This window comes from Vulpes lagopus, chromosome 6 (assembly GCF_018345385.1).
Source record: "Vulpes lagopus strain Blue_001 chromosome 6, ASM1834538v1, whole genome shotgun sequence".
Lineage (NCBI taxonomy): Eukaryota > Metazoa > Chordata > Mammalia > Carnivora > Canidae > Vulpes > Vulpes lagopus.
The window spans coordinates 49,669,673-49,693,865 of record NC_054829.1 but is presented as its reverse complement, the minus strand read 5'-3'; the positions used below and the strand labels follow the sequence as shown (position 1 = coordinate 49,693,865).

The 24,193-nt window shown below is 33.1% G+C and overlaps 1 protein-coding gene across 1 annotated transcript in view; it reads right to left on the bottom strand.

Moving 5' to 3' along the window:
• The window catches only part of MDGA2 (MAM domain containing glycosylphosphatidylinositol anchor 2), a 778,807-nt gene that overhangs the window by 100,225 nt on the left and 654,389 nt on the right, over positions 1-24,193 (bottom strand). Inside the window, 1 exon segment of the mRNA XM_041760034.1 lies at positions 11,752-12,021. Coding sequence (XP_041615968.1) covers positions 11,752-12,021 — 270 coding nt within the window.

Here is a 24,193-nt window from a genome sequence, read left to right as displayed (position 1 = left end):
ATCGCGCCCTGGGCCAAAGGCAGGCGCCAAACCACTGCGCCACCCAGGGATCCCCTCATTGTGATTTAAATGTCATTTTCCTGGTAACTAATGGTAACATCCAGTTTTTACACAATTATTGGTCAATCATATGCTCTTTTATGTAGTCAATTTTTTTGTCAATTTTTAATTGGACTACTTGTCTTATTATTGATTTTTAAGAATTACTTATATACTTCAAATACAAACCTTTTGTCATATACTTTCTTCTAACCTGTGTCTTTACTTTTTATTTCTTAGTGAAGTTTTCTGAGGATCAGAAATTTTTATTTTTTATTTATTTATTTTTTAAGATTTTTATTTATTTATTCATGAAAGACACAGAAAGAGAGGCAGAGACATAGGCAGAGGGAGAAGCTCCCTGCAGGGAGCCTGATGCAGGACTAGATCCCAGGACCCCGGGATTATGACATGAGCCAAAGGCAGATGCTCAACCACTGAGCCACCCAGGTGCCCCAAAGAGCAGAAAGGTTTAATGATCTCTGATGTATTATTCTTTAATGACTTATGCTTTTATTTGTTTACTTTCTATGAAATCCTTGCCTAGTCCAGATTTGCATAGATTTTCTTCTATGTTTTCTTCTAGAAGTTTATAGTTTAATTTCCTATATTTACATCTGTAGTCTATCTTAATCTTGTGAACAGTGTAAGGTGTTATTTATGATTTATTTTTTCCATATGGAAATTCAGTTCTAGCACCATTTATTCAGAAAACTATCGTTTCTGCAATGGATTATGCCGGTGACTTTGAAAAACTCAGCTGACTTTACATGTATCATATATACCATATACCATAGAGGTCTATTTCATCATTCTCTATTTTGTCTGATTGATCCTTCCTTGTGTTTATACAAAAACCACACTATCTTTCTTACTGTGGTTTTAGAGTAAGCCTTGAAATAAGTTAGTACGAGGTCTCCAACTTTATTCTTTTTCTCCAACAGAGATGTAACATATTGTTGGACCTTAGTTTTCCAAATAAAAACTAGAGTAAGATTTTCATTTTCTATTAAAAAAATTCTGAGAATTTTGTTGGGTTTGCATTAAATATATAGATCAATTTAGAGAGAATAAGGTCAAAACAATATTGAATCTTCCAATCATGAATGTAGTATATTTCTAAAAATTTCTAAAAATTTTTGAAGTGTATATATTCTGCATGTTTTATTAAATTTATTTATATTTTGATGTCATCAGAAATGGTGTTTTTGACATTTCAATTTCAAATTTTTATGTCTTATACAGAAATAATTGATTTTACATATTGCATTTTAAACAGAAATATGATTGATTTTGTACCCTATACTATTGGTAAATTATCTTGCTAATTCGAGTAGGATTATCTATTTTTTTTTTTTTTTTAGATTTTATTTATTTATTCACAGAGATGCAGAGAGAGAGAGAGAGAGAGAGAAGCAGAGACACAGGCAGAGAGAAGCAGGCTCCATGCAGAGAGCCCGACGTGGGACTCGATCCATGTCTCCAGGATCACACCCTGGGCTGCAGGCGGCGCTAAACCGCGCTGCGCCACCGGGGCTGCCCCAGATTGTCTATTTAAAAAAAAGTATGATCTGAGAATAGAATTATTTTTACTTCTTACTTTCTGGTTTTTATGCATTTTATTTACTTTTCTTGTGTTAATGCAGTGGTAGGGACCTGCAGGATAATATTTGTGGAGAATAAGAGTGAGTACTTTTTAAAAATTTTATTTATTTATTATAAAAATGTACTTCAATAAAATATCACAGGAAAAGAGCAATGTATGTAAACAATAAAAATATTGAAGGAAGAAAATAAAAAGTAGGATAGTAATCTTTTATCCAATTATACCAATAATTTCATTAAAAGTAAATCAATTTAATGCACCACTAAGTTATCAGAAATCATGGGACCGGATTAAAAAAAGGAGTTTTTAAAGACATGGTTAACATATGGCTAACCATACGATACTGCTTAAATTAGAAATTAAAGAAAATTAGTATAAAGAAAAAAGCTGACAAATATTCTAGAACACATAAACCACAAAAAGTGGCCAAAAACTTTAAATTATGATGTACAAGTAATATGTTTAACTTGCATAAAAATTCACATATGAAATTTAAATGTTTTCTTCTCTTCCTATGGCTTTATTCAATCCCTCCCTCATCCATTCATTCAACAAATGTTCATTAATAGTGTATGCTGTGCCAAGAACTCCTACAGGTGCTGGGGAAGGAGTTCTATTTATACTTTTGCTCCTGTTCTCCCACCTCGTAAAATTTCACATTATATTTGTATTTGCTATTGCTGCTTTTTGGGAAGGCTTCTAAACCAGATATTCCAGCTAACCTACTCAATCTTTGGCTATTTCTACTCTGTATATTTAAGCTAGTCATTTACATTTACTATTTATTTTAGCAATTACATTTTTTATATTCACTATTACCAAGTGGTTTTTCTTCACTGCTAGTTACCTTTCTTCTATTTCTTACATCATCCCTTTCTTTGAAAATGTTGTTTTGTGGTATTTAAAATAGTATTGTTTCTTATTACTCCTATCTATTGTGAAAATGATTATTTTGTTTTCTTTCTCTCAATAATTTTGTTTCTGATCATGCACATTTTTCCTGGAAGACCCCTAACTTCCTTGTCTGATAATGTCATTAAGGGTGAGATAGCCTAGTTGCTTGTTTGTGGTCCTCTTCAGGGATTTTCTTCCTCCTGTATCCCCAGTTTCTAATACCTCAATTCCAGGTACTATCTTTGGGGAGTTGTCTGTTGAAGAGGTGGAGGGGAAGGAAAAGAAGAAATGCAGGAGCCAGGCATATTGGCTGACTTCACCACTTTATACTATCTACTGTAGCCAGGCTCTGGTTCTCTGTCTCAATTTTTCCTCTAGTGTTGCAAGTCAGAGTCTGCTTTCTTGCCCTCTGGTAATGTCAGGTATTAATCCATCTAGAATAATATACAAAGAAAAAAAAACTCACCTATAATGCAAAGTCCTCTCTCAGATTAGCTTCAAAATATCACTGTCTTCTACACCAGCTTGATTGTTTCATCACACATCTGTCTCTTGACCAGAGCTCAGGTGTGTATTGATTACTGACAATATTTCTACCATCAGTCATCTTTCCTCCCCCAGTTTTTTTTAGTGGCATTTTCATTATTGTGTTACAGAGACAGAAAGGGTTAGCTTACTCATGGCTAACTTTGAAAATCTGTCCATCTTAAAAATTTATATGTTTGTACTATTTTGCTTTTAAAACACTGTTGCATTCAATAGCTTACTTGTATTCTAAAATTATGTTTTATGGGAAGCAGTTCTTCTGTTCTACAGATAAAGAGGCCATGACCAGAAAGAATTCAATGGTCTAAACAAAGTTGAATGATAGACATTGTTAACGTCTTTCAGGCAACCAAGACCTATCTTTATATAGTTATCAAGAAGGAAAGACAGCCACATTCACAAAACATTATCCAGAAAGTTCCATGCAGACCATGAAAGTTTGCTTGCTTTGCTCCTTGCTATAATTTGATACTGTGATTTCTGACATGGTGTGGCACTTATGATTGTGACAGGCTATATTAAGTCTCCATGCACCGCCATAACAAAATAGCATAACCTGGAAAGCTTAACTAGTCATTTATTTTCTCACAGTTCTGGAGGATAGAAGTCCAAGATCAGGGCACCAGCATAGCCAGTTTCTGGTGACTGCTCTCTTCCTAACTTGTGGAAGGCCATCTTCTCGATATGTTTTCACGTGGCATGAAACAGGAAGAGAGCAATGTCTCTGGAATCTCTTGTCATGAGGGTACTAATACCATTATGAGGACTCCACTCTTGTGACCTCATCTAAACCTACTCATCTCCCAAGGTCCTCATCTCTAAATACCATCACATTGGGGCAGTGTTTGTGTTGGAGGAGAGAGGCTGCAACTTAACAAATTTTTGAGGGAAACAGTTCAGTCTATAGCACAAATCATCCCTAGTTTGAGTCTTATATTCTGCGTCTAGTTGCATGTAGATATTTACTTCTTTCTTTTTCTGGTTCCAAAATGTGGTCAACTTTATGTGGGTCCATCTCTTAGCTATGCGTCCCTCCCTCTTCCCAGGGCTAAATTTTATGATTTTGATATTTAACTCTTTAAAATCTATTTTAATTTTACTTAATTCAGTTACTTTCTATCCTTATAAAATTATTTATACCCTTAAAAAAACAAACTTAACTTGAACTTTCTCTCTCTTTGCTCTATTAGACCAGATAGTATGTTATAATGAATAACAGTGGGTAATTCAGAAATTAGTGTATCAGATGAGAATCCTGACTTTCTTAGCTTCTCTACATTTTCAACTATCTCTAATTAATGAAATATAAGGGCATGAAATCTATCTTAAATTGCTCTTTTATGTTGCAATGTTTTATTTTTGGGTCCATAATAGGCTTCTGGTGGTCACACTGCTTTGAAACTTTCATTGGAGGAATCACATCATTTTATAATGAGGAAAATGAGTAATGAGAGAATTTAAGGAACCATCAAACTCCTACATCAAATTAACTACAACAAAATTTTTAACTGAAAATTTTAAGATATAATGTGAAATATGGATTACTCAAAATGTTTACTACAGGAAAAAAATAAAATTTGTCTAAAATATTGTGTACATCAGATAAGATTAAAGTAAATATTTTGGTACATTTTTTTCTAAGTGATAGCATTAATTTCCTTAATCAATATTTACATTTTTATTTCTAGTGTTTCAGATTCAGCATGAACTCACCTACATTTTATCTAGCTTAATTATTAAAAAATTCCCTTAGGACTATTAGTAAAAGAGTCACTGAAGTGTGTCAAAAAGAGTTTGAATTTACAATCAGAAGACACACATTTTATTTTTGGCTCCCTGAGCCTTTGTCAGTCAAGTCTGTCAATGGAGGGTGATACAACTTCTTCCTCACAATTCGCAGGATCGCTTGAGATAAAAAAGATGTAAGTGGAATCAATTTATACACTATAGAATGCTGCATATCAAGAGTTGTTAGAATGTATGGTGCATTTTCTGCTCTATATTTTAAAAAATAACTATACTTTATAATCTGGCTGAACCATTGGCATCTACTAGTTTATCTTTTATGATAAATAAAGTTCTAATAAATTTAGGAGAACTTTTCCCTGAAAAAATATTTGATTTTATAAGCAGTTTTCTTGCCTTTTAGAATTTTTACAGAAATTTCTTAAAAATATTATTTATTTAAGAGAGAAATAAAGTGTGTGTGTGTGTGTGTGTGCGCGTGCGTGCACAAGGGTGCACACAGGTGTGGGGGGAAGTGACAGAGGGAGGTAGAGGGAGAGAATCTCAAGCAGAGTAGCACTGAGCCAGAGGCAGGGCTCCATATCAAGACCTTGAGATCATGATCTGAGCTGAAACCAATAGTCTGACACTTAACCAACTGAGCCACTCAGGCACCCCAAGTTATCACAGGAAATTGTACTAGATATTTTCCCATCATTTCATTTGCTCTTACTTCTGATAGTTGTTAATGCTTTGTCTATAATCTTATGTTGCTCATTTTTAGATATTCACAAGAAATTAAGTATCTGGCTAAATAGAACAAACATATGGATTGCCAAAGAATAAAACTTTTTTAAAGATTTTATTTATTTATTCATGAAAGACACAGAGAGAGGAACAGACACAGGCAGAGGGAGAAGCAGGCTCCATGCAGGAAGCCTGACGTGGGACTTGCTCTCGGACCCCGGGGAAATGCCCTGAGCCAAAGGTAGACCCCCAACCACTGAGCCACCCAGACGTCCCATAAAACATATTTTCTACCTAATCAGTATATAATTCAATTTGACATTAGAAAACAAGAATAAAATATTTTTATATCAAAATATTTTGAGTCAAATCTGATTTGGTTGTTATTTCTTCCTCTTCATTCTTCAAAAGAAGCAATGCTAGAGTCCTCCAACAATATTTTCTCCTGTCTTGGGCAACGTTACAGCTCCCAGTCAACCTGGATTTCTTTGCATTCACTGAGTGATAACATGTACTCCAAATTTCATAAAATTGTCTCTTCTTTGCCTTACTTGTTCTCTAGAATCTAATTTTAGTTCTATGTCTGATCTGCTATTGCTGAACAAAGTGAAAATAGTAGTTCTAATATGTAAATCTGAATATTGTACTATATTAAAAGGAAAATTGTGCAGAATCTTAGCACAAACATTTCCAAACTAGAGGCAAAAGTAACAATTACAGGAGAGGTTTTGCTTGATAAAACCCTCTTTGCCATGTTTATTGAAAGAGATTAATTTGAAGGATCTCTTTAAATATTGCTATAGATAAAGTAGTTACTAAGCTGTTTTTAAAAAAGTACTCTTTGAGGGAGAAAGTGTTGATATTTATGGCAGAGAGAGACCCTAAGCAGGCTTGCAGTGATTACTATATCTGGTTTTCATCTTTCTGTGTAATTCTTTCTTACTGAAAGTGGAAAGAAACGGTAATGGGGTGTCACTTCAGTAATTATGTTATAATATAAAATATTCCATTTGAGCTGCCCAGAGCTAGAGATTCTTCTTGCTGACTTGATCAAATAAAGATCCATGTTTGGGACAGCCCACATGACAAAGAATTACAGGTGGTCTCCAGAACATGTAGGCATCTTCAAGAACATGAAAGTGGCTTCAGCCAATAATGAGTAAAACACTTGGTCCCTCTATTATTTAACCAAAGGAAATTAATTATTTCAATGACCTTAATAAGTTTGGACATGATTCAATTTCCTATCTGAAGATGAGTTTCCAGGTAAGAACATTCCGGCCAACTCTTTGCAGCCTTGTGAGACTCAGAACAGAGGTTTAGCTAAGCCATGCCTGGACTCCTGACACACAGAAGTTGTGAGATTATAAATGTGCGCTGTTTCGAGATGCTCAGTTTGTAGTAATGGGTTATGCAGCAGTAAGAAACACAGTATCCTCAATTCTATTGCTCATCAATAAAAATATCTTGTGAGGTCTCTGATTAAACCTATTCTTGTCCTTTCAAATTATTCTAAGACTTGAGTGGCCATGCCTCCTGAAAAGTTGATTATCAGTAATGGTATTTTTTTTTAAATTTTTATTTATTTATGATAGGAACACAGTGAGAGAGAGAGGCAGAGACACAGGCAGAGGGAGAAGCAGGCTCCATGCACCGGGAGCCTGACGTGGGATTCGATCCCGGATCTCCAGGATCGCGCCCTGGGCCAAAGGCAGGCGCCAAACCGCTGCGCCACCCAGGGATCCCATCAGTAATGGTATTAAGTTATACAGGGAAAATACCCTAGATTTTCCTTGCAGATTTCCATTTAATTGCATTGCAAAATTTTCAATCAGGCGATTTAAAATATATATGAGCAAGTGTGATATAATCTCAGAATAAAATCTATACCCCATAGCCTTTATTGCAGATATACCAATAGGAATGTCTCTAATGAGATTCAAGCAGAAAAGATTTCTAAAACTACTACTTTTTAAGGAAGTTTACTTAAAAAAAGATAATTCACTGAAATGTAGAAGTAATAGCTGTGACTTCAGTAGCCATTAGGGCTATAAGATGTGCCATGTATTGATGACGACTGAGCAATAAGATGGAAGAAACCTGAATCCCTAAAGATTTTGTGGAAGAGCCATTATGTTAGATTCTGTGATGATTCTTCAAGACTCAACCTGAGTGTAATAATTTTGTCTTGTTCAAACCACAGTTACTTGCAGTTTTACTGATAATTTTCAGATACTTGAAAAATAATAACACATAATTTATAAATTATGAAATAATATTGTATTACAACCTACACAAATCTAGTTGGCTATGGAGCAAAGGTGAAAATGACCCAAGTAAATGCACACACAAGGATCACCATAACCCTAGTAGAGGAACACACAAAGGGCTAGTTTTTAAGAATAAAGTAATATGTGAACAAAGGCAGAGAGTATTGAAAATGTGTAATGATTGAGTGGGAGGTAGCACGATCTAATTTGACTAGAGTTTGGAGTAACTGGTAGTAATGAAGGAGAGATGATTCTATATATTCTAATTGGGATATTAATGAATGATTTGAAAATCTATAGCAATGAATTTATATATCACCTATAGGCCATGAAGAACATCAACGTGTTCCACTGAGAAGAGTAAGATACATTTACTAGGAAAATAAAGTCCCACAGTATGGAAAATGGACTGAAAGGGAAAGAGGTTGAAAATTCAGATATCAGATAAAAGTTTAGCATAGTATTCTGGATAAAATAATATAAAGCTTTACAGGTAAAATAGGGATAAAATAAAATGATAGATTCAAAACACCAAACAAAGATAAAACTGACAAGACTTGGAAACTGACATGATGGTGAAAGATTTCTGGGAGACAGTATTTATGGTTCTATTTCTGGTGTCTATACTAGTACCGGGCAAGTAGTAGTTACACAATAAATAATTGCTAAATATTTTCCAGATTGCAAAACTGTCATCAGTAAAGAGACAATACATGTAGGTTGTTTTATTTTCAATTATAATTTGTAGTTGTGTAATAAAAATTCTTATAGAGTATATATACACTGTTAGCTGTTAAAGAAGACACCATTCCTTTAATATGTTTCATTTAAAAGAATCTCAAATTATCTGTTGATCAAATTCTTAAATGGTTTTTAAGTCTAAATTTTATATAACTATATATATTCTTGTAAAAAATCTCTATAGAAAACCACAAAAAAAAAAAAAAAAAGAAAACCACAATAAATGGTTTGGATTCCTACTATTGTTCACAAAGCTTACTTAAACCACAAAACTAACCAATCAACCAACAAAAAACTATGCTTATCTTTAGCATAACAATGTTAGTAAATAGAATAAATGAAAATACATGGTATTTTTTGGTATTATAGTTAATATTTTCTATGTGGACAGTGCACTACAAGCTAGGCTGTTACTGTTCCCAAAATATCTGCACTTACTTTCTTCTTTTCCTTTATAAGAGAATATTCTCACACTCTGATTTCTCAGTAAACACAATCCCACTCAACTACCTCCATACTCCCACACACATCAAATACACATGATAAAACTGGGAAAAGGAAGTGTGAATTTTTTAGTTTTCCTGGGAGTTAAAGTAAATATAAATGTGAGGGCTGTCGTTGCCTTTTAGCTCAATTTTGTATATTTTGATGCATAGTGAGATCAAGTTCACTTTCGGGTGACTGTATAACATTCATGAGTAGTGGAAGAGTGATCTTGAATTTGATAAAATATTTATAATAATAAAAAAATAAAATGTTCATAATTTGTCAGGAAGTAAATAGAATTGTCTTCAAATATCTGTTTTGTGTATAAAGAATATATGCATAAAGGATATATGTCTTCTTTATATATCCTATTCCTTAGTTCCCTTTAGTATAGCTTCAAAAGGTTTTGAATTATGGGCAATTCATAAAGATTACTAATTGTGATGTGTTTTAGTAGAAGAAATAGATACTTTTTTGAAGTTTCTTCCAGACCTCTGATTCTATGAAATCTGATTTCTTTATACAATTGATCCTTGAACAACAGAGATTTGAACTTTGTGAGTTCACTTACATGTGGAGGTTTTTTGTTTTTTTAACAGCACAGTACTGTAAATGTATTTTCTCTTTCTTATGATTCTCTTAATAATATTTTCTTTTCTCTAGCTTACTTTATTATCAAAATACAGTATATAGAACATCTTTAGCTTAAATTATTGTAAAAATAAAGTATATAATACATATAACATACAAAATATGTGTTAATAGACTTATCAGTAAGGCTTCTCGTCAACAGTAGGCTATTATTAAAATTTTTGGGGAGTCAAAAACTATACGCAAATTTATGACTATATGAGTGTGGTTACACTTCTGTGTTGTTCAAGGGTCAAATGTATATCTTCCTGGATCATACAATATTTGAAATTCAATTATTTCCTTTTTTCTTCAAAATTATATTAGATTGTGGAAATCTTGAAACCATGAAGCTGGCCTGAAGATAGAAAAAGCACACTGGAAACAAATCAATTCATGGGGATATTTCCTCTCCATTTGTGGGCCACCCATAACAGATTTATTCCTTTCTGGAGCTATCAAAATCTACTTACTACACCCCATGGATCTTGAATGGGAAAATGTTTCCTCTGGGAAAAGTGTTTCTTCTGGTCTCAGCTTGTTTTCTAGTTCAGAAAATGGGATTTGGGTCAAGTAATAGAGAACAAATGAAAATCTTACAGAGGCAGCATGGTCTGAACTCGCCTAAAGTTAAAAAACAATGTCAACAACAAAAATTAAAATGTGTGTAAGTCCCAAAACTTTGAAGAAAAGGCTGCAATTAATCTTATGGAGTGTTTTTGTTTTGGGGGCCTAATGGAAAAAAAAAAAGATGACCTCTTTCTACCAATAAGTAGGAAACAACTACCTTTGAAAGATTCTTATTGCTTTGGGACAATAATAGGTAATCAAAAAGTGAAAGTACATCATACCATTTAAATTACTCCATAGAATAGTACACTACATTCTTCTTTCCTTTGTAAATATTCTTAGGGATAAAAATTAGCAGAGAGATCTCCATATAAGTAGTATTGTCCTATGACTTCTGGTTTTGTTTGAATAGTTCACTTTAGGAATCAAAGTAGAAATCTTTAAGTACACCTGAATATTGATAAAATGGATTGCAAAACCAAGAGGTGGTAAGATCCAGCAGAGATGACATCTTCATATGCTTTAGTTAACTCATTATATTTTATCTAATATCACATTTCAGGTAGCAAAAACAGAAAATTTTCTTTTAAAAGTAAGAACTTATGAATAAAAATTTTTATTACCAAAGAGCAAGTTTTAATTAAATCTGAAACATTTTAATCATAATATTTACAATTGCTTTTTAGGTAATTCACAATATCCAGTTTCTTTTTTTACTAACATGAACACTCCAACTATTAAACTAACTTTACCTAGAATGAAATAATACTGAAAAGGAATAAAAGGAATATGTCCTTTTAATGTATGTCTAACCTTAGTTCAAAAATCACACAAATTTACTTTAGTATATAGGTTATAAAATAATTTACATAATTACCAAAAATTTAATACAAGCTTAATATTCTTTTGATACATTGGAAGACAAGTATTGATTGATCAAAATCAATCAGTATTGATTATACTTCTAATTTATTTTATGCTAGGTCTATTGTTTTCCTTTGACTATTTGTTTTTTTTTTTTTTCCTTTGACTATTTGTAAACCAATGGTAAGCCAAAGACAAAATTGAGTTTACCCCATACATATAGTTAGTAAATAAATACAAAGAAGAAAAAACACTCTTTCTGCTATTAAGAAAATCAAAGCAGGTGTTGGTTAACAAGCAATTTTTGTAGACAGAAATACGTATTAATATTAATATTTGCAATTTGATGTTAAAAATCTAGTTAAGATTTGTCACTTTATTACTTAAACACTCAAAATAACCAACCTCTTCACTAAATCTCTTTGAATTCACATAAACTTCTAATTTTATAGGCACATAAACTGTTTTAACTAGTAAATAATTTTGTCTTGAAAATAAATGAGTAGTTCTAACTATAGCAGACAAGCTACTCAAAGTATGTTCCATGGATTTGTACACTTTAATTCCTATATTGATTAAGCCTAAGATCCCTTGATCAAAAATATACAAATGGTGAAATATTTAGAATCTTACCTGTAACAAGAAAGCTGCATCTCCCAGCTCCCGCCTCATTTATGATGCTACAATTATAAACCCCATAGTTTTCATTGGAAAGACTCTTCACTGGGTACTCTGTGTACTCTTGAGAGTCAAACTGACCCGTCCGTAATAATTTATTGCCCAAGCGCCATTCATAGGTCAGCACCCGTATTGGATAGGCTCTCAGGACCCGGCAGCTCATAGTAACACTTCGGTCTTGTCCTTGCCGGATCTCCAGGAATGCTGGTTCTACAGCAGGAGGATCTGTAGAAGACAGGTTACAACAGATGAAACACACGGTTTGCAATAAGCCAAGAAGCTATTTTTAAGAACACATCTAGCAACAGGGAAGGAGTAGGAAGTGGTTGGAGAACAATAGCCGGCATTTCAACTTGGGATGGGAAATGGGAAGCATCATTTACTGACTGTGGGCAGTGAATGAGATTCATTACTTTAAAAAAGCATTTGCAGGTGAAAGTAACAGAGTTTATTTTTTCTTTCTAGCTACTTCCCAGAACAAAATATATTGATTATGTTTGGTTTACACTGTCAGCAACCAAATGATGCTCTAGGTGTAAAATGTAGTCGCCTAACTAGCATGAGACTTTGAAACAGATAAAGCCATTGGTTCAAATCAGTGAATTCTAACTATTCCCAGTTTGGCTTCAGAATATCCATTATTTAATAGAATATGTAACCCAAGGATATAATGTATTTCCTAAACTATCTGGTCTGAACTTATTTGACTAATAGTCATAATATTCATGTGTAAACCTTAAGCAAAATTTGCAAATTATACCACATATGGACATGGTTTCTAAGTGTCACTGCAAAGACTCACTTATCTGTTTTAATTGTGATTTTTCCATATAATTAAAACTTGCTATATTAGGTCCTAACCTTTTTGTTTTGACAGAAAGATTTCTAAAACGTGTTACATACTTCTCATTAGGTAGCATATGCAAAATATAATCCTTTTCTTAATGACTCTCAATAGTTAAAATAAATAACAATTACTTCCTGGGCAGCAATGATGGGGTTCATTTAATCAAATAAACTATGTGACAACTCAGGATTGCCCTTTACAGCACAATTGCATCCTTGAGTAGATGTGTATGACACCCTCTTGAGTTGTGCAGTATAAATGCTGTACAACTCTATTTGGCATCCCTTCCATCAAAATGCTAAAATGTTTTAGGACTACCACAACAAATGTGCCTTCTGGTAATCTTTACATGTTATTCCATCTACCTTTTATACTCTTGCTGTCCCTTATCATTGTCGATCTGTTGAATTACCCTTCTTAATTCTTTCAACATCTATGTCTCCCACTAACTCTAATTTTATTCAAATATCCAATTTTTGAGCTCTTTCTATATAAGTGCTAAGAATTTTTTTAAAAAATGAATGAGAAAAAATACTATTTCTAACATCGTAGGCAGATATTTAAATAGTTGCCAATAGTTTTGATTAACAAAATTGCAGGACAAAAAAGATAATTCTAGGTTAGAAATAGTCTAACATCGTAGGCAGATATTTAAATAGTTGCCAATAGTTTTGATTAACAAAATTGCAGGACAAAAAAGATAATTCTAGGTTAGAAATAAAAGAAGTGAATAACACTTTGAGTATTGACAAGGCAAGGCATCTTTGTCTTCCAAGATATATAGGAAATAGTCAGGTGAAAACCTGAAAAGCAAGTACACTGAGAACAATGGAATCTGGAGGCCAGAAAGTTGTAGTTGATAAACCAAATTTTCTGGAATTTAATATTTCAGAGCTAGGGAAATTTGGAGTGATTATAGGATCAGAGATATACTCATTGGAATGGAAAGATGAAATGGAGGAGAGATTAATGATACTAGAGTCAAATGCAAATATGTTAAGTGAATACACATTTACTCTCATTATATTTGTATTTGTCTAACAGTGTTTGCAACTGCTTATCTTTCTTCTTATAAATTTGTTTTTAAACGACAAAGGTCAAAATGTAATTAATTGTACTTACCAGGGTAATATCCTAAAATACTTTTTACTTTTTGTATGAGTGATTTTTCTGTGGGAATTCTTTGAATGTATCTGACCTATTAGATTATTCAAATAATGGATTTTTTAGACCCTCACTATATGAATTAATGTGTCATTCATCTAAACCTAGAAGATTCAGTCCACCCATTTATTAACAGCCTATAAAAGCTAGTGTTAGGTTAAATATCTTCAAACACAGTGTGTTTTCAAAAAGTTCAACAGAGTCTGAGTTGGAAAACAACCCTAAATGAAAGCAATCTTTACTGCTATTTAATAGAATGCCCAAACTACTTGGATTCTGGGGTGGTTCCTTAATCTCAAAATAAGTGAGAAAATGTGAAACTGGGCACACTATATGTAATACAGTCACATCTGCCTATGGAAAACTTCTGTGATGTAAGGCTCACTTTAAGCAAACTAGGTATTAATGAGCTCAGCATTTCATTCCTTGGAATACCCAGTGAGAAGAACAGACCTTCACAGTTAGGATTAAATGGTGTGGTATAAAGACTTCAAATATGATGAAAGAAAGCTTTAGATGTGAAAAAAGTTAGAGTTCACTATTCTGATAAAATTAGTGTTTCATGGTGCAAGAGTTATTCAGTATGCTGTATTATGAAATATTTAATTAAGAAACTGTAAATAAAAAAATGTTATGAGGAAAAAACCCACTTAGATAGGAAAGATTCTTTAGGAGAAATAAATAGGTAATTATGTTTTGTTCATTCGAACAAATGATTCTAAAATTATACCATTACATTCTAAAAATATACCATTATACTATACTAACTGTATTCATTTACATTAGCAACTTCTGGTTCAAAAGTGTCCTTGTCAAACCATCTCCTTACATATATACTGAAGAGCAATGGTAATAAAAATAATAATTATATATGTTGATATTGAATATTTCCTAAGTTCTAGGTATTGTGTTATATAGTCACATGATTTATCTTTTTATAATAGTAACCATTTTAAAGAAGACAATGAAGCACAGGGAAGTTAAGCAAAGTCATGAAGCTATGAAGTAGCAGAATAAGGATTCAAAGAAGTCAACTTGACTCCAGAGACTTGGCTCTTAACTATGACCTGTGCTTCATTCTTTTCAATTACAATGCTACCAAATTTTCATGATTTAGTGCTTTCCCACAATATTTCCTTTGAAAACATTGGTTATTACAGTTATCAATTAAAATAGACATTGGTAAAAGGCACTGAGGTGGGCACTTGACGGGATGAGCCCTGGGTGTTATTCTATATGTTAGCAAATTGAACACAATAAAAAATAAATTTATAAAAATAAAAAATAAATAAAATAGACATTGGTCTATTCACAATATCATTTAGAATGTATAAATTGCATAGGTCAAAAATGGAAATCATGTTTTATGGAAAGTAGAAAAGTGTTGCAATAAAACTGCTAGATTAAAGAAAAAATGTTAATGATGGATTTCAAACCAGATTCAAAATGTAGTGTATGTTACAAAGCACTTCAAGTAAATAAATTTCTGTCTTATACATATATTAATATATATGATGAGGACATGTAGAAGATTAGCTATCTGGAAGTAAAAGTGTAACCCTTTAAAGTTATTAAGGATTTTGACTGAGTTAAAAAATTTTTTTTTAATTTTTTAATTTTTATTTATGATAGTCACAGAGAGAGAGAGAGAGAGGCAGAGACACAGGCAGAGGGAGAAGCAGGCTCCATGCGCCGGGAGCCCGATGTGTGATTCAATCCCGGGTCTCCAGGATCGCGCCCTGGGCCAAAGGCAGGCACCAAACCGCTGCGCCACCCAGGGATCCCTGAGATAAAAATATTAAGTAGAAAATGCTCACAATTAATTAGGTTTTTCGCATTTACTATTCTTGTACCCACAGGTTCTAGATTGTCTGGCAAGTGTTCTAAGTAGGGTTAGGATCTAAATCTTTAAACCCATATATAAATGTCTAACTTATTGGAAAGAATAATCCATGAAAGCACCAAAGTATATAGGAATGTGTATTAGTGTTTATTTCTTCATAAGGGGATCAGAGAGGAGTCCATGACTTCTTTTAACCCAGTGTATGAATAAAAATTCACATGCACCTCTTTCACTTGGCCTTTTCTGAGCTACTTCCTTTATAATAAACTGGTAAATTTAAGGAAAGTGTTTTCCTGAGTTCAATAAGGTGTTTAGCAAATTATCAAGTTTGGAAGGGGAGGAGGTCATGGAAACTCTCAAAGTTATACCTGGGTGGTTAGAGGTATGGGTGGCTATTGGGAATTGTATCTGGTGTCTGACATGCAGGTAATCTTGCAGGACTAAGCCCTTTAACTTGTGGGATCTTTATTAACTTCAGGCAGTTAGTGTTAGAATTGAATTGAATTTTGGACTCCTAGAGGTTTCAAAGAATCAGAGAATTGCTGCTGAGAAACACACTACTTATTTGGTGTCAGAAAGAACAAGAGAATTGCTAACCAAGTCTTAAGATAAGTCCAATTTATTCAGCAGAGAAATATATGAAAAAAGATGGACTTAGAAAAAGATATCAAGAAGTTTATAGGGTTTGGCTAAGTGTATATTAAAAATGGGGACTGAAACAATACTTATAGTATTAATCTACTCTGTATGGCTGTGCAAGGACATTTCATGTGACCTCATTTAATCCTTACAACTATCTTAATTATTTATATTTAATTATTTTTAGAGAGAGTATAAGAGCAGAGGAGGATCGCAGAAGAAGAAGGAGAGAATCTTAAGCAGGCTCCCCAATGAGCATGGAGCCCCACCCAGGGCTTGATCTCAGGGCCCTAAAATCATGACCTAAGTCAAAATCAAGAGTCTGATACTCATCCGAGTAAGGCACCCAGGCACTCCCTTACAGTAATCTTTTAAAGTTATATTATGATCTCCATTTTACATATAAAGAAACTAAATCTGGGAAGTTACATTCTTGAGCATCCCACACATTATGAGTGACAGACTTTAGATCCAAAACTGCTTGATTTCAAAGTCCATGTTTTTTCCAACACAGCAACATGAGGAAGCAGTATCAAAAGCAAATTATAAATTAGTCTTTAGTATATGTTAGTCTACCTCAGAAGTTGGCAATATAGGGAAACATAGTTTAGAAACAAAATCGTCTATAGCATTTGTAAACAGTTGGCAAGAAAGCAACACCAAAGATTTGGTGATACACTTTACAAAATTAGTGTTCACCTCTATCCACATTTTGAGATTGTTGGTAACAATTATTTCACATTCTTAACAGTTGTCTCTACAAGATAGAATTTTGAAGCTACTGCGTAGAACCATTAAATAGTTGCACCATTGAAAATATTTGTATATTTGTATTATTAATGTAAGGCACATAATGGATAATGTATATAACCACTGCAATTGTTTCCTCATAACAAAAGTGATAGTATACTCAGCACTCCTGTTTTCTGGTAGCTTTACTTTATAAGATTAATAGATACTATTTATTATTTAGCCATCCTGTTTCTAGGCCTAAAAGAAAGTGAAGAATAAACCAACCCTGGATAATCCAAGGAAGTTTTTAATAATCCAACTGATTTAATTATTTGGATACTTTCATCGATGAAATCAGCCCTAAAATTTACTCTGATTTTCCTTGACAGCCTCTTCGAGCCTGCCTACTTGTGTGTCCATATAACTCAATAAGCTGGTTTCAAAGCTAAAATACTTCCATAAAACCTGGAAAATTGCCTTGTAACCACAAAGTAAAACGATATCTGAGGTTGAGTTCTTAGGGAAGAAGCAGAAGAACTGCAAGAAACTAAATCCTTTAAACCTCAACCCCCCCAAAAAAAATACAAAAAAAAATAAACCTCAACCCATTTTGTCCTTTGTATTCATTAATGCAAGGAATATTTCAGAAACATAAGCAATAAGGATCATTTCAATAAAACTAACCTTTTAATTAATTCTAAGTCAACCAGAAAGTCCAATTAAGCAGAACAACCTTCACAGAAAATGAAATTGCAATATCCACAATTTGTGCTGATGTCTGATTTACAATTCATAGTAATTGAAAAAAAAAGAGTGACTAAATTGGACAAGTTTTGAATCTGGACTACAGACTATGATGTGATGCAACTGTCCTTGTGCTTTAAAAATTGATATATGTTATAAAAGTTCAGTTTCACAATTAGCTCAGTTTAAAATAAAACAGAACATAAATAGAATCATTTCTTCAACTACCATCTCAGAATAGGCTTTAGGACTGAAAAAACTGAGGAAACCATCTAATGTTCACTTGTATATAATAGAAGAATCTGCATTCAGAAGCTGCAGTAGCTTACCAATGATCATGATGCCAATTCTCAAAACTTTTGGATAAGAGCTTACATTTTATATTTAGTTTTAAGTTCAGGAAGTGAAGTTCTTTCTTTCCCAAGAGGATTTACAGTTTCTGATGGAATTAAAGGGCAATTGAAAGATCTATACAGCAGTGGTTCTGACATAGAAGATTAAACTTTGAATAAATGAAAATAAAAATCTTTGAATATTCTTGTGCTTCTGGTATGAAAATAAGGTACAGGAATAAGAGATGTGGATTTATAGATATGACTTGAAGGCTCCTCTAGCACATGTATTGGAGATGTTTAGAAAAGAAGACATGACATTGGGAGTAGGAAAGTGAAGTAAGTAAAGGCAAAGCAAGAGAGGATGGTACATACAAACAGATCTGACACAAAAATAAAGGAAACAAAGGGCAAGTTAAGACATTCAATACAGTAGAAGTCCTGCATTTTTAAGGAAGGAGGAATGGTTATTTGATAAAGCCCCGATTAAGTAAATCATTAAAGCGGTTGGTCTAACAAAAATATATTTAAAATGTTGCATTTTCTATCTGGAAGCCCATTATGTCTAGCCATTTCATATGTCGATTGCTCTTGCTAAATCATAGGATTTTACTTCTGAAAACAGATGTGTACTTTGACAAATGAAACATGAATTCATTCATCCTTTACAAATCAGATATATAGATAACATAGATCATTAACATGATAGTGAACTGAGTATATAAAGAAATTTTCAGAAAAAAAGAGGGAGACCCAACAAAGAATTATCTTCGAAGATCTTGATATGAAATAATGAAGCCTAATCTAGGCTAAAAGTGTATGATGTGTTGCTATGGTCTTGGTAGAAAGGAGCTATAAAAAATGGACTCCAACACTGAAAATGTTAGAGAGTAGAAGTTGCAGAGTTTTCAGTTTTTGCTCTTGGTTTATGATATCCTTCAAATAGTGTTTTTATATTTAGTAGATACTTTAGTTATCTTTCTTTCAAGGCTGAAAACATTCTTCATATACCTGTATTTATACATAAAATATTTTCAACAAAAACAATAAACAAATAAGAAAACAAAACCAAAATGATTATAATTCCAGTGGGTACAAAACTATATCATCAAATAGAGTTGTAGTTCCAATATGCAAATAAGATATATTGTTTTAATTTACTTGTCTGCCTTATCATAACAAAGATAAACACTCTCATGAAAAAAATTGTTAAGAACCACTCATAGCCAGAAAGTACTTAAATTAATATAACAATCTAATCTAATTTGGGCATCAAAAAATGGCTTCTTCTTTTGCTATAATTTGACAAAAACATTTAGTAATCCATAGGCCCCTCTGATATATGGTTTTTCACAATCCAGTTTCAGTTATCTGCAGTCAACCACCACCCTGAAGGATCTGATCCTTCTGACATAAAGTCAGACAGAAGGACAATAGCAGTCTAATGGTACATCACAATGCCTGTGTCATTCACCTCACTTCATCTCACAACATCACAAGAAGGGGAGTACAATGTAATATGATACTTTTTGAGAAACAGAAAGAAGAACAGAAAAGGAGAGAAATCACATTCACATAGCTTTTATTACAGTATATTGTTATAATTGTTTTATTTTATTATTAGTTGTTAACTTTTTTACAATTTACAATTTTTAAATTGTAATTTTAGAATTTACAATTTTTTATGGTAAACTTTATCATAGGTATCTACATATAGAAAAAAAGCATCAGAATACAGGGTTTGGCATCATCCATGGTTTCAGGCAACCACTGGGAATCTTGGAAGTATCCCCTGTGGATAAGGAAACACTACTATAGATGCTAATAGTCAAGAAGTACATTAAATATCATTCATGTAGAAATGGGAGATATAGGTAGTGATTTAGACAGCCCTAGTTATAATATTGACATTAATTACAGGGATCTCTAGTGAATGCTTTCAAGATATACTATATACTTCAAAATAGTTAATAAGGACCTAAAAAAAGACTCCATATTTTTTCACTGTATTTCACATAGTAGTAATAACAAAAGAAGCAAAGCTCTTTTTAATATGCTGCAAATTCTTGTATATCAAAAAACTATACATCTGAAGTTTCAGCTCCTGTGATTATTGTTGGTAACAGAGGGAGAAATGCTTTCATTGCTTCTGCCAAGCGATAGTTGCTGCATTTGCAAACATTGGGAAATGTTACAGAAGCCCCATTAAAAAGTGCCAAATCTTTCTTAAAGAATGATTCAAAGATGTAAAACAGTATTTATATCCCTATTCACATACTTTGGAATGTTTTTTGGTAATTGTACATTTATATTAAATACTAAGTTTGCAAAATAGGTCCTTTCCCAGAGTTTCTGTAGATAGATACATTGACTGAGATGTAAACACATTTGTGTTAGTGTTTGACTTTGTAAAATGTCTGTATTTCAGATTGAAAAATTCTGACCATCTATGAATTTAAAAGCCTTCATTATTTTTCCTTGAAGCCCCCCACATATTCATGTCAATAAATAAATACCTGTTGAGAAAAGGAATTATGTGAAGCACCATGTAAGACTTGGAATCTGAACTGAAGATAAAAAATGAAAAATAGAAGTATGTATAATTATTAATACTGCTATATGCAAATCAGTGTGTCAGACACTGTGAGAAACAAAAGTCCCTATCCTCATAGAGCTTATAGTCTAGTTGGAGAAGATAAGGTTTAAATATATGAATATTTAAATAGCATAATGGATAAGTTTAATAGAGCTTGAAAAAGGCCAAGTGGTGGGTGTGAAATAAATGGTATAAAGATTTAATGCTTTAAGGAGAGCGTCACTGGGGATGGAGTCATTTACTTTTTCATAAGGTAGCTTTTAAACACTCTTATGAGTAAACAGAGAGGAAGGAACCACAAAAATTGCACAAAAGTAACACTGTGGAAAGATGCCGGGACTGAAAATACAGGCATTGTACCCTTCTTGAACTTTTACTTAAAATATCTGGGTCTCAGTTCATGCAAAGATTTGGATTGACCACAGAAATGAATGATTCTGTCAACAAAATTAGAGAGGTGGCAAACCAAAAAGCATGTTGACTACAGTGATGGTCAGGACGGTATGATTTTCAGTGCAGCATAGTGTCAGAGGTTGAGTAATATTTGATAGGTATTGAACAAGATCCATGCATTCAATCATTCAAAGTATTTGAACATAACTTAAAAATCAAATCTTCTTTGGGCACTGTATTCCAGTTATGTCAGACACAAGTCCCACTCTCAGATCCCACTTGCAGTTTTCCTCAGTGAATAAGACATACTCAGTAGTGACTATAATGCAAGACACAGTGTCATACAGGTGCTAGCATGAAGACAAGGTGCATAACCATGTAATTAATCTCCCAAAGCTTGCGTAAGAGGTCCCTAAATTATTAAATTTATATGAATTTTGAAATATGTAATTATTGACTTACAAATTAGTTTTAATATATTGATGGGATAAAAATTTAGTTCCTTTTAAAACTAATTAAAATATTTTTAAAAGTATAACACATATCCATATGCATTCCTGAAGACATTTTAATATATTAAAGAAATATTAAAATAAGCAGAATAATCATTTTGAGTATATAATCATGTATCTAATTTAACTGAATACTTTTTTATTTTCAATTTATTTTCATTTTTTTATAATTTTTTTTTATTGCTGTTCAATTTGCCAACATATAGAATAACACCCAGTGCTCATCCCATCAAGTGCTCCCTCAGTGCCTGTCACCCAGTCACCCCCAACCCCCCGCTCACCTCCCCTTCCACCACCCTTAGTTCATTTCCCAGAGTTAGGAGTCTCTCATCTCTGTCTCCCTTTCTGATATCTCCCACTTATTTTTTCTCCTTTCCCCTTTATTCCCTTTCACTATTCTTTATATTCCCCAAATGAATGAGACCATATAATGTTTGTCCTTCTCTGATTGACTTATTTCACTCAGCATAATTCTCCCCAGTTCCATCCACGTTGAAGCAAATGGTGGGTATTTGTCGTTTCTAATGGCTGAGTAATATTCCATTGTATACATAGACCACATCTTCTTTATCCATTCATCTTTCGATGGACACCGAGGCTCCTTCCACAGTTTGGCTATTGTGGACATTGCTGCTAGAAACATCAGGGTGCAGGTGTCCCGGCGTTTCATTGCATCTGTATCTTTGGGGTAAATCCCCAGCAGTGCAATTGCTGGGTTGTAGGGCAGATCTATTTTGAACTCTTTGAGGGACCTCCACACAGTTTTCCAGAGTGGCTGCACCAGTTCACATTCCCACCAACAGTGCAGGAGGGTTCCCCTTTCTCCACATCCTTTCCAACATTTGTGGTTTCCTGCCTTGTTGGTTTTCCCCATTCTCACTGGTGTGAGGTGGTATCTCATTGTGGTTTTGATTTGTATTTCCCTGATGGCAAGGGATGCGGAGCATTTTCTCATGTGCTTGTTGGCCATGTCTATGTCTTCCTCTGTGAGATTTCTCTTCATGTCTTTGCCCATTTCATGATTGGATTGTTTGTTTCTTGGCTGTTGAGTTTAATAAGTTCTTTATAGATCTTGGATACTAGCCCTTCATCTGATAGGTCATTTGCAAATATCTTCTCCCATTCTGTAGATTGTCTTTTACTTTTGTTGACTGTATCCTTTGCTGTGCAAAAGTTTCTTATCTTGATGAAGTCCCAATAGTTCATTTTTGCTTTTGTTTCTCTTGCCTTCATGGATGTATCTTGCAAGACGTTACTGTGGCCAAGTTCAAAAAGGGATTGCATAAAACGTGTAAATTGCTCTGGGTAATATTGACATTTTCACAATATTAATTCTTCCAATCCATGAGGATGGAATATTTTTCCATCTCTTTGTGTCTTCCTCAATTTCCTTCAGAAGTGTTCTGTAGTTTTTAGGGTATAGGTCCTTTACCTCTTTGGTTACAAAATCAATGCCCAGAATTCAGTGGCATTTCTATACACTAACAATGAGACTGAAGAAAGAGAAATAAAGGAGTCAATCCCATTTATAATTGCACCCAAAAGCATAAGATACCTAGGAATTAACTGAATACTTATCTGTCATTATATTTATTTAATAAATGTATTTCTCCATATGATCTTTTTATTTTGAATTTTTCCATAAAGTTTCCTATAATTTACATCACAGTTGCATTTTATGATCAACAAATTTGAATTAAGGTAATATTCAATTGACTTTTCTCTGTCAATCAGATTACTATTAAGAAAATAGTCTCTTTAAATGTGCTTCCAAAGGAGCACCATCAAAATATTGCTACCAAAAGCTCATTTCCCAAAGTGCCAAAGATTTAAAAATTAAATGTCATACATTTGAGTGTTTGTTTCATTTGTTCAGTCTCCCTTTGCTGTGTAGGGATGAATTTCAATATTTTCCTGGTTGCAGGCCTTACTTTCAGTAACGTCATTGTACTGAAAGTTTCAAAAGCCAAAGTTTTTGGCACTCCACACATTGAAAAAAATTAGTGGCTGTATGGTACTTTTCACTAACATTATATTTGTTATTCATGCCATTCAAAACAGAGAAGAGATGATGAGAGGTTTTTTTTGTGGGGGGATGATGAGAGTTTTGATTAATTCTCTTCTTCATCCGGCAAAATGCTGCCTTCAAAGTACCTACTGAAGTGTTCAATAAAATTAGTTTGAATATTAATTTATAATTAATACAGAACTAAGAGTATCACTAATAATAAGTATACATATAAGGAAGGCTATAAATATATTAGTAACAATATAGGTATATTATTGTAATAAGACACATCAAAATATTTTTCATGATTCCACTGAACACTTCAAATCAAATCTCTGACTTCCAACTCTTGGAAGTATTCCTAGCTAGCCTCCACATCCTTAGCCTTCCTTCTTTACTTATTTTCTCAAAAACAAGAAAGTATACCCAGTATTTAATTTCCCTGGTGTGAAACTAAGTATCTGACATGCATCTCCAATTCCTCAAACATGTATTCCAATTCCTAAGGAAATAAAAATCAAGAATGATAATATCTTGGGAAGTGTTAACAGTCATATTTCCACTTTTAACTTATTTTTATAAATCAT